The sequence below is a fragment of the Cynocephalus volans genome, chromosome 5 (assembly GCF_027409185.1).
Source record: "Cynocephalus volans isolate mCynVol1 chromosome 5, mCynVol1.pri, whole genome shotgun sequence".
Taxonomy (NCBI): domain Eukaryota; kingdom Metazoa; phylum Chordata; class Mammalia; order Dermoptera; family Cynocephalidae; genus Cynocephalus; species Cynocephalus volans.
Window position 1 is genome coordinate 164,591,262 of NC_084464.1, and position 12,239 is coordinate 164,603,500.

General features: G+C 36.8%; 1 protein-coding gene across 14 annotated transcripts in view; it reads left to right on the forward strand.

Annotated features, from left to right (window-relative positions):
• Positions 1-12,239, forward strand: part of AFDN (afadin, adherens junction formation factor) — a 132,520-nt gene that overhangs the window by 78,110 nt on the left and 42,171 nt on the right. For all 14 annotated transcript variants that reach the window (XM_063096396.1, XM_063096385.1, XM_063096388.1 and 11 more), the window contains 8 exons: positions 401-421; positions 1,160-1,305; positions 1,699-1,793; positions 2,224-2,489; positions 3,251-3,394; positions 5,172-5,370; positions 9,278-9,381; positions 11,132-11,218. In XM_063096396.1, coding sequence (XP_062952466.1) covers positions 401-421; positions 1,160-1,305; positions 1,699-1,793; positions 2,224-2,489; positions 3,251-3,394; positions 5,172-5,370; positions 9,278-9,381; positions 11,132-11,218 — 1,062 coding nt within the window. The remainder of the gene's footprint in view (positions 1-400; positions 422-1,159; positions 1,306-1,698; positions 1,794-2,223; positions 2,490-3,250; positions 3,395-5,171; positions 5,371-9,277; positions 9,382-11,131; positions 11,219-12,239) is intronic.

A 12,239-nucleotide genomic window follows, 5' to 3' on the forward strand; every position in this document is an offset into this window, starting at 1 on the left:
TATTCATTAATCCAGGGAATGGACTCTCATCTTATGTACCTTTAGGTAGTAAGCACATAATATCATTAAAAGATGTTTAGAAGTTCCTCATTTGCAGTCTTTTAAAGAGATCAGTATGTTTATGTGTGTTTATTGTAACATAATCATTATGAATAAACTCTATAAAAATTTACTTATTGTGCCAGAATTAAGAACATAAAAACTAATCTTTTATGTCATATACTTCCAAAGCTGTTTTATAACCATGAATGAAAATGTAATTAGGGAATAACAACTAAATGTTGTACCTTCATGTCGTACCTTCATATTAGTGTTTTGATTTTTTTTTTAAACTATCATGATTGTTTACAAGTTTCTTTCTCTTGTTCTGCTTGATTTCCCCTCGTCTGTTTTTCTCCAGGAAGTAGACCAGGTTGATCAGGTAGGACATACTGCTGGGAGCTGATCCTAGCTGTGTTGGCTTAGCTGAGTTTCTCATGCTGCTTCCATGTCAAAATACAGTACTACAGCAACTGGACTGAACAGTTCATAACACTCATTCAGCAACTGAAACATGCAGTACTAAAATCCTTTTTGACTGTGCAACCTTTATCAGCATTTCATAATTTCTGCTTAATGCACCTCAGTGTGGATATGAAATGACAAAAGTTCTGTTTCTTCTCTTTGTTATTTATCCTTGGTTCCTATTCTTTGGATCTCATCTGAGGTTGCCTGGCCTGCACATGTGGTCGGGAGAGGATGCGATAGATCAGTACTTGATACTGAGTTGCATGGTGTCCGAGCCAGTGACTACAAGTATCAGGGTGGCTGTGGGTAACCATAGATACATGTGTGTACACTGCACAGATTACCAGATAATGCATGATCTACAATTTGGTGTTGTATTATTTGATATTTCTATTTCTCTAATGATTTCATAAATTGTAGCTAATTAGATCCATATGTCTATTTACATGAATCCTAGTTGCAGTGGTTGTTTACTTCCCATTGCTGTGTATGCACCTAAATTCCTTTGCAAATATCTGGTATCTGTGATAAATACCTTGGTGAAAATGGGGAGGTACTGGTCTATCCTCAGCAGCTTTTCAAGAGCATTCCTTTTTATTTCTGTCATCTTTGTTTACCCTGCATTGCTTACGGAAATCTGTTCTGTCTACAGAAACAGAAGAATATTGCAGGAGCACTTGCCTTCTGGATGGCAAATGCATCTGAACTACTCAACTTCATTAAGCAGGACCGAGACCTCAGTCGAATCACACTGGATGCCCAAGATGTTTTAGCACACTTGGTTCAAATGGCGTTTAAGTAAGAAACACATTTTTGAAGATACCGTTCTATAGAGAATTAAACCATATATATTTTTTGTTCAGTTTTCAAAACTAATTTTAAAGGTTTTTATTTACCTTAATTGAAGATGATTATTAAGAGGCATAAGTTACCCATGTCTATTGCAGTGCTATTCACAGTAGCCAAGAGATGGAATCAACCTAAGAAGCATAAATAAGTATATGGACAATGTACTGGATTTAGTAATATTGAATTCAGTGAGCTGTGTTTCAAGAATCCCGAGAATAAAACTCTTAATTTTTTTTTTAATGGGCAGTACTTCTAAAGAGTATAGAGTGTTTTGCATGTGATGATGTCTGACAATAGCAGTGCATCATGCTGAGACTATTAAAATTATTTACATATTTTCAGGTACTTGGTTCACTGTCTTCAAACAGAACTTAATAATTACATGCCAGCCTTTCTCGATGACCCTGAAGAGAACAGTCTGCAAAGACCAAAAATAGGTTAGGATATTTTTTGCCTCCTTCCCTTTTGCCCTGCCTCTCTTCCTTCACATTTAACTCTATTTTAATATTAAATATATATAATGTGAGGTATTTTAGAATAAATGGGATGTCCTATTGGATTTGACAGTCTTTAATAAATTCTAACTACCATCTCTTTTACCAGTATTTCTCATTTTGGTGTGCATGATGGTCATACTTTTTAAAAAAGGTATTTAGGGTGAACTTACAATATTAAGTGTAATTAGTTAATAACTGTATGTAGTTTAAGACCATGTCACTGTTTCCTATTTGAATGGAATTATTGTTTTTAAGATGGTTAACAGCAATTATTACCATAACTATGATTACCTAAATTTACTGCTAATTCAGAAGTTTCTTCTTGGATGACGTTTTGGTACCCTGTCTTTTTGTCCTGTCCCCTGGACAGATGATGTGCTGCATACACTCACGGGAGCCATGTCTTTGCTGCGACGCTGCAGGGTCAACGCGGCCCTGACCATCCAGCTCTTCTCTCAGCTGTTCCACTTTATCAATATGTGGCTGTTCAACAGATTAGTGACCGACCCGGATTCAGGGTTGTGCTCCCATTATTGGGGAGCGATCATCCGTCAGCAGTTGGGGCATATTGAAGCGTGGGCAGAGAAGCAGGGGCTAGAGCTGGCGGCTGACTGTCACCTGAGCAGGATTGTGCAGGTGTGTCCCTTTGACCCCATGCCCACAGCTACTGCACTTGATGGTGAAGGCATCTGGTGCTGTGATGGACTAGAAGTTAGACACAACCAAAACTTAGTATTCTCCTTTTGGGGATTTTCATACATATAAATAGTGAAATGGTCATGTATTAGTACCTGAGCTGCTGTAACAAAGTTCCACAAACTGAGTGGCTTAACTGACATTGTTTAGGAGGCCAGAAGTTGAAGTCAGGGTGTCAGCAGATTTGGTTCCTTCTGAGGACTGGGAGGGGAAGGTCTGTTCCAGGTCTCTTCCCCCAGCTTCTGGTGGTTTCCTTCACCTGTAGATGTATCTTCCTGGTCTCTGCCTTTATCTTCACATGGCTTTCTCGTGTGTGTGTCTGTGTCCAGATGTCCACTTTTTGAAAGGATACCAATCACTTTGGACCTACTGACCTCATTTTAACTTAATTATCTCTGTGAAGACCCTGTTACCAAATACAGTCACATTCTGAGCATTTTTTACATGCTTTGTGAACATAAATAATTGAACCTAATTATACATATGTTTTAGTAAAATTAAGGAGCATCTAAAAATCTTTACAGGACAATGCTTTTAGTTCCATTTAATGTATATATAGTTAATGTTAGTGGAAATGTGTTTTTTTTAAAAATCCCAGATTTCAAAATTAAATTAGCAAGTTATTACATTGTACAAATATTACATAAAGGAGATTTAGAAATTCTTTTAAATCATGGTATTTCATTTTTTCTTTGAAATAGGCAACCACTTTGCTTACCATGGATAAGTATGCACCTGATGACATACCAAATATAAATAGCACCTGCTTTAAGTTAAATTCACTACAACTTCAAGCCTTATTACAGAATTATCACTGTGCACCTGATGAGCCTTTTATCCCAGCGGTAAGTGAATGTTGCCGCATTACCACACAGTGGGGGACATGTTTGCACAGGGAAGTGTGGATGAAAAAAATGAAAGAAAAACTTATTTAACAACATATTTATTGAGTTAGTTTATTTAACACTGTCTTAGATCATTTTGCCCCTGATGTCTGAGTTAGAGTTCAGTGCAATTAACAAAGTATGCAAGTGTTTAAGTAGAAAGGGTTTAATTCAGGGAATCATTGGAAAATTGTTGGAAGAACCAGAGGAGAGGAAGTGAGGAGGTTGCCCCTCAACTGTTGAGTTACGACACGTACCACCATGACCGTGCAGCAGAGCACCAAAGCTGCACCATAGCCACGAGTGTCATCTTGTGTTAGCAACAACAGCAGCAGACTCAAGCAGGTGTCCATTGCATACCTTCCTCCCAGACTGCTCAAGGCATCCAAATGGCAAAATCCAGGTCTTATCCAGAACAGAGCCTGGAGTTCTGGCATAGCTACCTCTCACACAGTTCACAGTATCTACAGCGTTGGTTATCGATACAGAGAGAAATGCTGCAAATACAGGAAATCACAGTTAAACATGTGTCCTGAGAATTGTGTAAGTTAGGTAGGTAGATGGATCAACCTTCAGTATTGAATTTATGTGAAGAAAAGACATGCACAAAATAGCCCAAAACTGGAAATCACCAAATCAGCAGTACATCATATAAATAAATCATGTCATAGCCATATAAAGGAATATCACACTGCAGTGAGAAAGAATTATAGCTACTTACAACAAATTGGATGAGGACTATGACATTATTTGTACAAAAGCAATATGCAAAATATGAATAATATGCTTTCATCTGTATACATTTAAAGAACATATGAAAGTAACCCACGGTGCTAGAAGCTTGGACCGTCATTCCCTTTAAAGAAGGAGAGGACAGGTTTGGGGGAATGGGGTGGTTTCTAAGGGACCACTGTTGCATTTCTTGAATGGAAGTGGAAGTGGTGGTTGAGCTGGTGAGCTGTATAGTTAAGATTTTTTAACTTTGTTGTATGTGTGTTATATATCAAAGAGTTTTTTTTTTTTTTTTTTTTTTTTTTTTTTTTTTTTTTGTCTTTTTCATGACCAGCACTCAGCCAGTGAGCGCACTGGTCATTCCTATATGGGATCCGAACCCGCGGCGGGAGAGTCGCCGCGCTCCCAGCGCAGCACTCTACCAAGTGCGCCACGGGCTCGGCCCTATATCAAAGAGTTTTTAAAAATCATCCATAAATCCGTAATTCAGAAATTATGTATATTGATGTATTTTTAAATGATGTATATAAAAATACTGCATAAATATTTTATCCTGGTTATTTATATTTAACATTGTATGAGCTATTCCCTATGACATTAAACATTCTGCAAAAATAAACTAAGTATTAATGATATTAAAGATTGTGCCTGCAAAAAATGACTACTTTGGAAAAGGGAGAAAGTACACATTTTCTTGTGATTGAACAGGTTTTTTTTTAATTTAAAGCTACAGGTTATTAGAAATTAATAATTAATTAATTTAATGATTAATAAATAATTAAATATCTTGGTTCATACATAAAATGTGTGCACCTTGCTTATGTATTGTTGCTTTACAAGACTGATTTTGAGTGTAGGGATCAATTTGTTATCCCTCCAGAACCCTGTATCTGTGTGTCTGTGTGATAAGCTGTGCTACAGCAATCAACAGGTTTTGAGTAGTTGTTAGTCACATGCACCAGTCACTGAGCATCTCTTTTTAATTTTGCTTTCGTTTTCCAAACAGGATCTTATAGAAAATGTAGTGGCTGTTGCTGAAAACACCGCTGATGAATTAGCCCGCAGTGATGGGAGGGAAGTGCAGTTGGAGGAGGATCCTGACCTGCAGCTGCCTTTTCTTTTGCCAGAAGATGGCTATTCTTGTGATGTTGTCAGAAACATTCCAAATGGTTTACAAGAATTTTTAGACCCTCTGTGCCAGAGAGGTAAATATCATTTACTGTGCCTGCATCTGAGCTGTGGCCCAGGTTAAAGCGAACATTTTATTCACTGTCTGTCTTACATGGCAGTCCACTTGTGTGGGAGTGCACCTCTGTGTCTTCTGGAGACATCTGTGTTCTGGTGAACTGGAGAAGCATTTCTTGGTGACGTAGGGTCAGAAATGTTCAGACACAAAGCCCTCCTGGATGTGTTGTGGCCCTACTCTAAGCACCTGCTCTGCCTACCTGGTATCATGATTACATTTTCTGCCTGGGCCAATAACAAGGGATCTTTTAGTGCTTCTCCCTTCTTGATATTTTATGAGCCTGGCAGGTTGATTAAGCCTCTTACAACTAAATTGTATGCTTTGTGTTGGTATTGGCACAGCATACTAGTTCAGAACAACACAAGCTGTGGAATCAGATTACCTGAGTTTTAATCCCAACTCTGTCATCTACAAACTGTGCTGTCATGGGCAGGTCACTTCTGTGCCTCAGTTCCTTAAATGTAAAGCGGACATGTTGGTAGTTCCTGTGGATCACTCAGAACCACGTGGAGCGAGTGCCGTGTGAGTGGAGACTGCTGTGTTGCTGCCGCCTGGGTCACGAGTGCAGAGCTAGCATGAGTTTGTAGCTAACTAAACCTAAACGCCAGCATACTGTGTGCTTTGCATACTGTCCTTTTGTATATGAAAGGTTTTATAGTACTGCAAGGTTTCAGTGCAACTGATTTCCCTGATTTTATTATATAACCTTTGCTGTATTTTGTTGGCGGTATATATTGATTGTAAACAACTGCAGTTATTCATAAAGTTTGAGCTTTTGAATTAGACTTAATTTTAATCCCACTCTGCTACTTTTTGTGATTTAGCTAACAGCTCGGATAAGAAGAAAAACAGACCCAAAAATGTACGGGGTAGTTTAAACGAATAAAAATAACAATAATAGAGAAGTTAAGGTTTTTAGACCCATCGGTATTTAAATTTAGTGGGTGTGATTTTTAACTTCATTGAGTATTTCACTCACCACAGTAAATGTGAAGCATCTTCAAAAAGTTCATGGAAGGATTTGCATTGTTTTAATTCCATTTTTCCACAAACTTTTTGAAGTACCCTTGTACATTTTTATATCTTCAAAGATATCCTCAAAGTTTCTGATAATTAAAGAAAAATCATTTTACAAAGCCTTATTTTTCTAGTTAAAATGTGTTGTAGAATGCCAACTGTGCTCGGCTCTGGGTGCCATCCTCAGGGAAGCAGAGGCCAGTGGGGGTAAGGTAAAGGTGAAGTCTTTTAGGAAACTGTGAAGGATGAAGGGGTGGGAGCAGTTGTAGACAGGGACAGCCTTCAGTCCTGGTACAGGTGACACCTGTGATGCCTGTGAGCAGGTGAGGAAGGGAGGGCTGGGCTGTAGTACAGTTCTGCGAAAGTTTCAGCCGGGTATGGACATGAACTAATGATTGTCTGGGAAAAGCCTTTGGAAGTGTCGCCTCATGGTGGACCAGAGACAGCAGGCACTGGGCTGCCATAGGGCTGCTTAAAGGTGTCCTCCCATGCTCACCACGTCTCACATCAGAAACCATGGCCAGCTTTACTTGCCACCTATAGTTGTTAACTATGGCAATAATCTTCTAACAGTCTTCTCTCCCTAGTTCTCTCTTACGTTCAGTCCTCCATACTGCCAGTGGGTCTTTTAAAACTAGGATTTGTTTATTGCTCTCTCTCCTGCTAAGAGCTCTTCCCCCATCACCTATAGGATTCCAGTAAACTGTTGAGGATGACATCTCTCTCCAGTCTTATTTCTCTACTTTGAAACACACACATCATGAACCATATATTGTACAAGTATATCCATGCTGTTGCCTTTGTCAGGACTCCTGCTGTTGAACTTACACACTTTTGCTTATATTCTTAAATTCCAGTTAGGCATGTATTCATCTGAAAAACCTTGGCCTCGCCCTAAGGCTAACACACCTCCCCAAGAGCATTCTTATGTTGGTCCTTACTTCTGTCATGTTGCATTTGGGATGTGTTTGGCTCTGTGTCTTCTGTATTCAGTGTTAGCTCCTGGAGCATGGCTCGGCTGGGCTGCACTTCGTCTTATCCTCAGTAGCTCACATGAGGCCTACTGCGTGCTGTGTGCCCAGTAACTAATTTTTAATTAATAGCTTGCAAATAAGAATGCAGAGACACCAATAATTTACTGGCATTTTGCAAATGTATATAATTTATACTGTGTAAGCAATGACCAGTTTTGTAATATGTGCCATAGAGTAAATATTTGCCATGTTGGAAATAGTGAGATCTTGACTTGGTGATGAAGTTTTCTTCCTGACTTCCCCGTAGGCTCTTTTGAAGGATTAAATGTGGGGCTTATGTGATATTTCTTCCTGGTCTTGGCATCACCACAGTATTTTGTATGTGTTAGGAGATAATAGTGCACACAGCCTCGTACACGATGCCTTTAAAAGACTTACAAAGAATTGGGTGTTTTCTTTTATGATATCAGTGTTGTTAATTCTTCACATTCAATTCTTTGTGAGCTGATTAAAGAACTACTATGTGCCCTCAATTTATATTCCTTTTGTTTTTTCATACAGTACAGTCCTATGAGAGAAGACTATAAAACTAGCCTGGACTCATACCTATTCTGAGACACATTCCTTAAGTTAAAGCAAAACCTCTATTTGCAGTATGGTCCAGAACTTGTTATGGATACCTGACATTTGAAAAAATAAGAAAATAGTTTACAATTGTTGAAATTTCAAAATTATGAGAGATTTGTGATGTCCTAAAACATGGGAAAGACAAGCAAATTATAGATTATATTTTAATGAAACTATTATAACAGTGATTTTTTTTAAAAAAGTAAAACTAAGTAAAACTACTTTATATTATTATTTTAAGTATGTTTTTGATGTCTCTTTTTCCGTCTATCACAAACCACCTTATAAATGTCCCAAAATAATAGTCAAAATTATCCTGTCTAATGAAACACTAGGATGGATGAGACCACTGGCTAACGCCGGCTCAGACTCCTAGCCAGTACCCAAGTCATCAGGATTAGCTAGGACTGTGTATTAATGAAAAGCTGCACAGTGTCTGGCACTCAGTATGCTCTTGATAAATGCTAGCTGCTAGTAGTAAGAAGGAGATGACAGCTTTAAAGAAAACTTAACAAGAATTGTGCAAGGTCTACATAATATGATTGGCCAGGAAATACGGAGGAACACAAAATAGGACTTGAATAAATGAAGAATAACATATTTTAAATTGAAAGGCTTAGTCTTATGAAGATGTCATTTGCCCTGATGAAGATATCAGAGATATTCTTTAAAACATTATAAAAAGATTCTAAAATTCATTTGTAATTTATTTTAATGAGTATGAACCTATAAGAAAATTTAGATAAAGAGTAATGAGAAAAGGCCATCTAACCTCAGAATTGCTGTACAAGTCAAATAATATTTACATGTCCTGTGTGTGATGTGGTAGTAAGACTTTCCATGTAGTGTCATTCTCTGATTCCCCTGTCCTTTCCCTTTGCTGAATAGATATTCTGAATGTTACTGAGGATTTCTTAATCTAGTAAACAGTTCTGCAGGGTAGTAATAATTAGAAGTCAATTTAATAAATTTTTATAGATGTAAGAAAAAAGTTCTTTTGGAACACAGAGGAGAAGGAGACCAATTTCACTTGTCTGCTTGGTGCTGAAATTATGTTGGACCATAACAAATATATAATTTTAAATATCTGATAATTCAGTTTTCGGAGAGAATAAAGGCATAGAGTAAGAAAAATTTTGCCGTTAGATATTAAAAAGTCTGTGATTTATCTTGCTTCTTTTGCTGAAGATCATTTGTCTTGATGTGGTGAGCTTTTCCAGTTTTATAATTTGCTTGTTTCCTTCCTAGGATTTTGCAGGTTAATTCCTCACACACGTTCACCTGGTACTTGGACAATATATTTTGAAGGTGCGGATTATGAGAGTCACCTCATGCGTGAGAACACAGAACTGGCAAGTATTTTGAGGTTGCTAGATGAACTGTAAAATGAAATGAGTTGCTTAGGACTCGAAGATGTGATGCGGTCTTGTTCTTTGCTTACACTGGACATTCTTGTTATGGGAAAATTTTTAAATCACTTTTAAATGTTGATTTTATTCAAAAAATCTTAAGTCTTGATTTAAATGTGTATTTCCCCCCATACCATGTTTATACAATTTTGTCTATAAATGGTATTTTTAAAAATAAAAAATATTTATGCTCACAATTATACCAGCCTTAATGTTAATACGTATTTTAAAAACATATTAATAGGGAAGCTTTAACAGATTTTATAAGAAAAATATTTTTCTTTGGCAAAAATATTTTATTTTATAGTTAGCTCTGCCTTGTCTTAAATATATATGAAGTCATTTATTAGTATTTTGCATCTTTTTGAAAGAATAGTAAACCTACTATTTTCTAGCTTCCTACATTTTAAGGAAAATTCTACTTTGCTTCATGCAGAGAGTTTTAAACAAAAAAGAATGCTTTTTTGTATATTAAATTCAAAATGATTTATTTTGGCTTCCTAGCATACTTAGCTGCACATGTAAGTTCATCATAGCTGTATCCTAAAATTGAGTTAATTGATCGCTCTGTTACACCAAATACATGATCAGGTTTAGCTACTAATAAAGTTAACATTACTCTAATACTTTTCATTGAAAGCTGCAGTTTGTCATACCCCAAGTAACAGCAGCAATTTCTAATTACCGGATGTTATAAAAAAAAAAAAAAAAGTACCTTTTTAGGTTCAGTGAGTCTTCATCTTTCTATTTTATTCCCAGATTCTTCCAATTTCAGGTCTTGATTTTTTTTAAAAAAATTCTAATGTCACCTAATTTTATTTATTTCCCTCAAAATATTCTTTCACATGCCTTGTTTATTTTCCTTCTAATTAAAAAGCCATGTGCGTAATTTCCACTTTTTGGCAATGTCCCTTCATGCTTATGTATTTAATTAGTTAAGTTCTCCCTTAGTATGTATACACTGTTAATTTTCTTTAATTTTGTTTACTCTTTAGTATGAGGTATGACATGTATATGATATGTAACTTCAATGGATAATTTCATTGTCATTCTTTTATGAATCTATTCAAGAACTGGCCTGCCGTATTGGGCTGTAATTTAGTCACTTCAGGTTTATTACCCAACCGAGTGGCCTTTACTTAATAGTAGAATACTTTAAAAACTTATGTGTGAACCCTGAAACTGCTTTATTTTTGCTGTTTAAGATAAAATAACTGTTGGATTTTCCCCGGAGACAATACGTTAGTTCATCTTTGTTGTCACTGTGTTTGCTATTCTCCCTATAGCCAGTTAAATTTAAATTTCTTTCTTTTTAAAAAAGCCTGGTAATTTATTTTGAAAGGTAATAAAGTAAAAATTGAATTTTGTCTTTATGAATCAGGTTTTCTAACCTGATGGTAATGGAAGTTTAATTTTGATTTATAAATTAAGTTCTTAAAATAGCACTTCAGTAGCCTTTATGACTAAATTCATTTTCAAGACTTTAGTCAAGAATATCAGTATTTAGTTTACCAAATCAATGCATGAAGAGTATTTGTATTAATTGATTTTTTTTTATACTTTCCTATCCTACCCTTCTGTTTTCTTTTCCCATTTACTACAGTGAATATGATTGACCAGACCATGATTTGTCTTGCCATACAGAAGCACTTCCATTTCAGTCATAAAAGAAACCTTTGTTTTCATCCTTTAGGCTCATCCTCTGAGGAAAGAACCTGAAATAATCACTGTGACCCTAAAGAAGCAGAATGGAATGGGCCTCAGCATTGTGGCCGCAAAGGTAGGGCAGAATTAGTCCTCTGAGAGTCGTCCTCTGCATTCTCTAATGCTGAGTCAGGGGTCGGTCAGAGTGGATTCCGTGGGAGCGCTTTACCGCCTGTGTGTAAAGTGCATGCTCAGTCCCATTCCTGTGGGGGAGAGGAATGGTGTGGACTGAATGGAGCCACTGTGCTCAGTGGGCTCAATTAGCTGTGGGATGATCTCCTGCTCTGAAAATGTAGCTAGAGTGAGTGATGCCTTGAGATGACGCTTATGGTGCGCAGAAGGAGATGACTTAAAGGCCAAGTCAAGACTTGATTAGCACAATGGGGAGAAAGCATTGGCACAATAGAAAACTACTTAGTAGAAACGGCACAGGTCTGTCACCTCATCACAGTGGGTGCGACATTAGACACCCTTACCAAATTTCAGTGCATGAGAGACTCATGGGGGACCTTTTTATACAAGCAGATTTTTGATTCTAAACTCCAGGTATTCTCTTCCAGTAGGTGTGGAGAGGGGCTTAGGAAATTGCGTTTTTAACCGAGGCCGTGTATGGTTCTGACAGGTATTGACTGCTGGGCCAACTTCCCAGAACTCTTAGGATTTGAGTCCCTTCACCCTTTAGTGCATGGAGGGATATTTATAACCACATGGCTCTTTCAGTTAAAAGAAATTAATATTGTGATTCTTGGAGTTACTTACCCATAAGCCTTTTCTACCATGTGGATACTCATTTATGTTTGCTTATAGTAAATTTTATCTTTGAATCGCATTCAGATATTTTCAGTGGAACAAATGTGATTTTTTTTTAGCTAATATTCAATAATATTTTAATAAGCTTTGCTAATATTTTGCTTAAAGTAATACTTTAGCAACTAAAGTTTTTGTGTGTCCATATATCTTTGGAATGTACTAACAGCTTGCAAGTACTATATAGCAATATGATAGAAGTGCCTTCTGAATTGCACACTGTTAATGTATTTTGAGTAATATATTTAAATTGATAATAGCCAAAAATTTTAGCTTAAAATTTGTTTTTC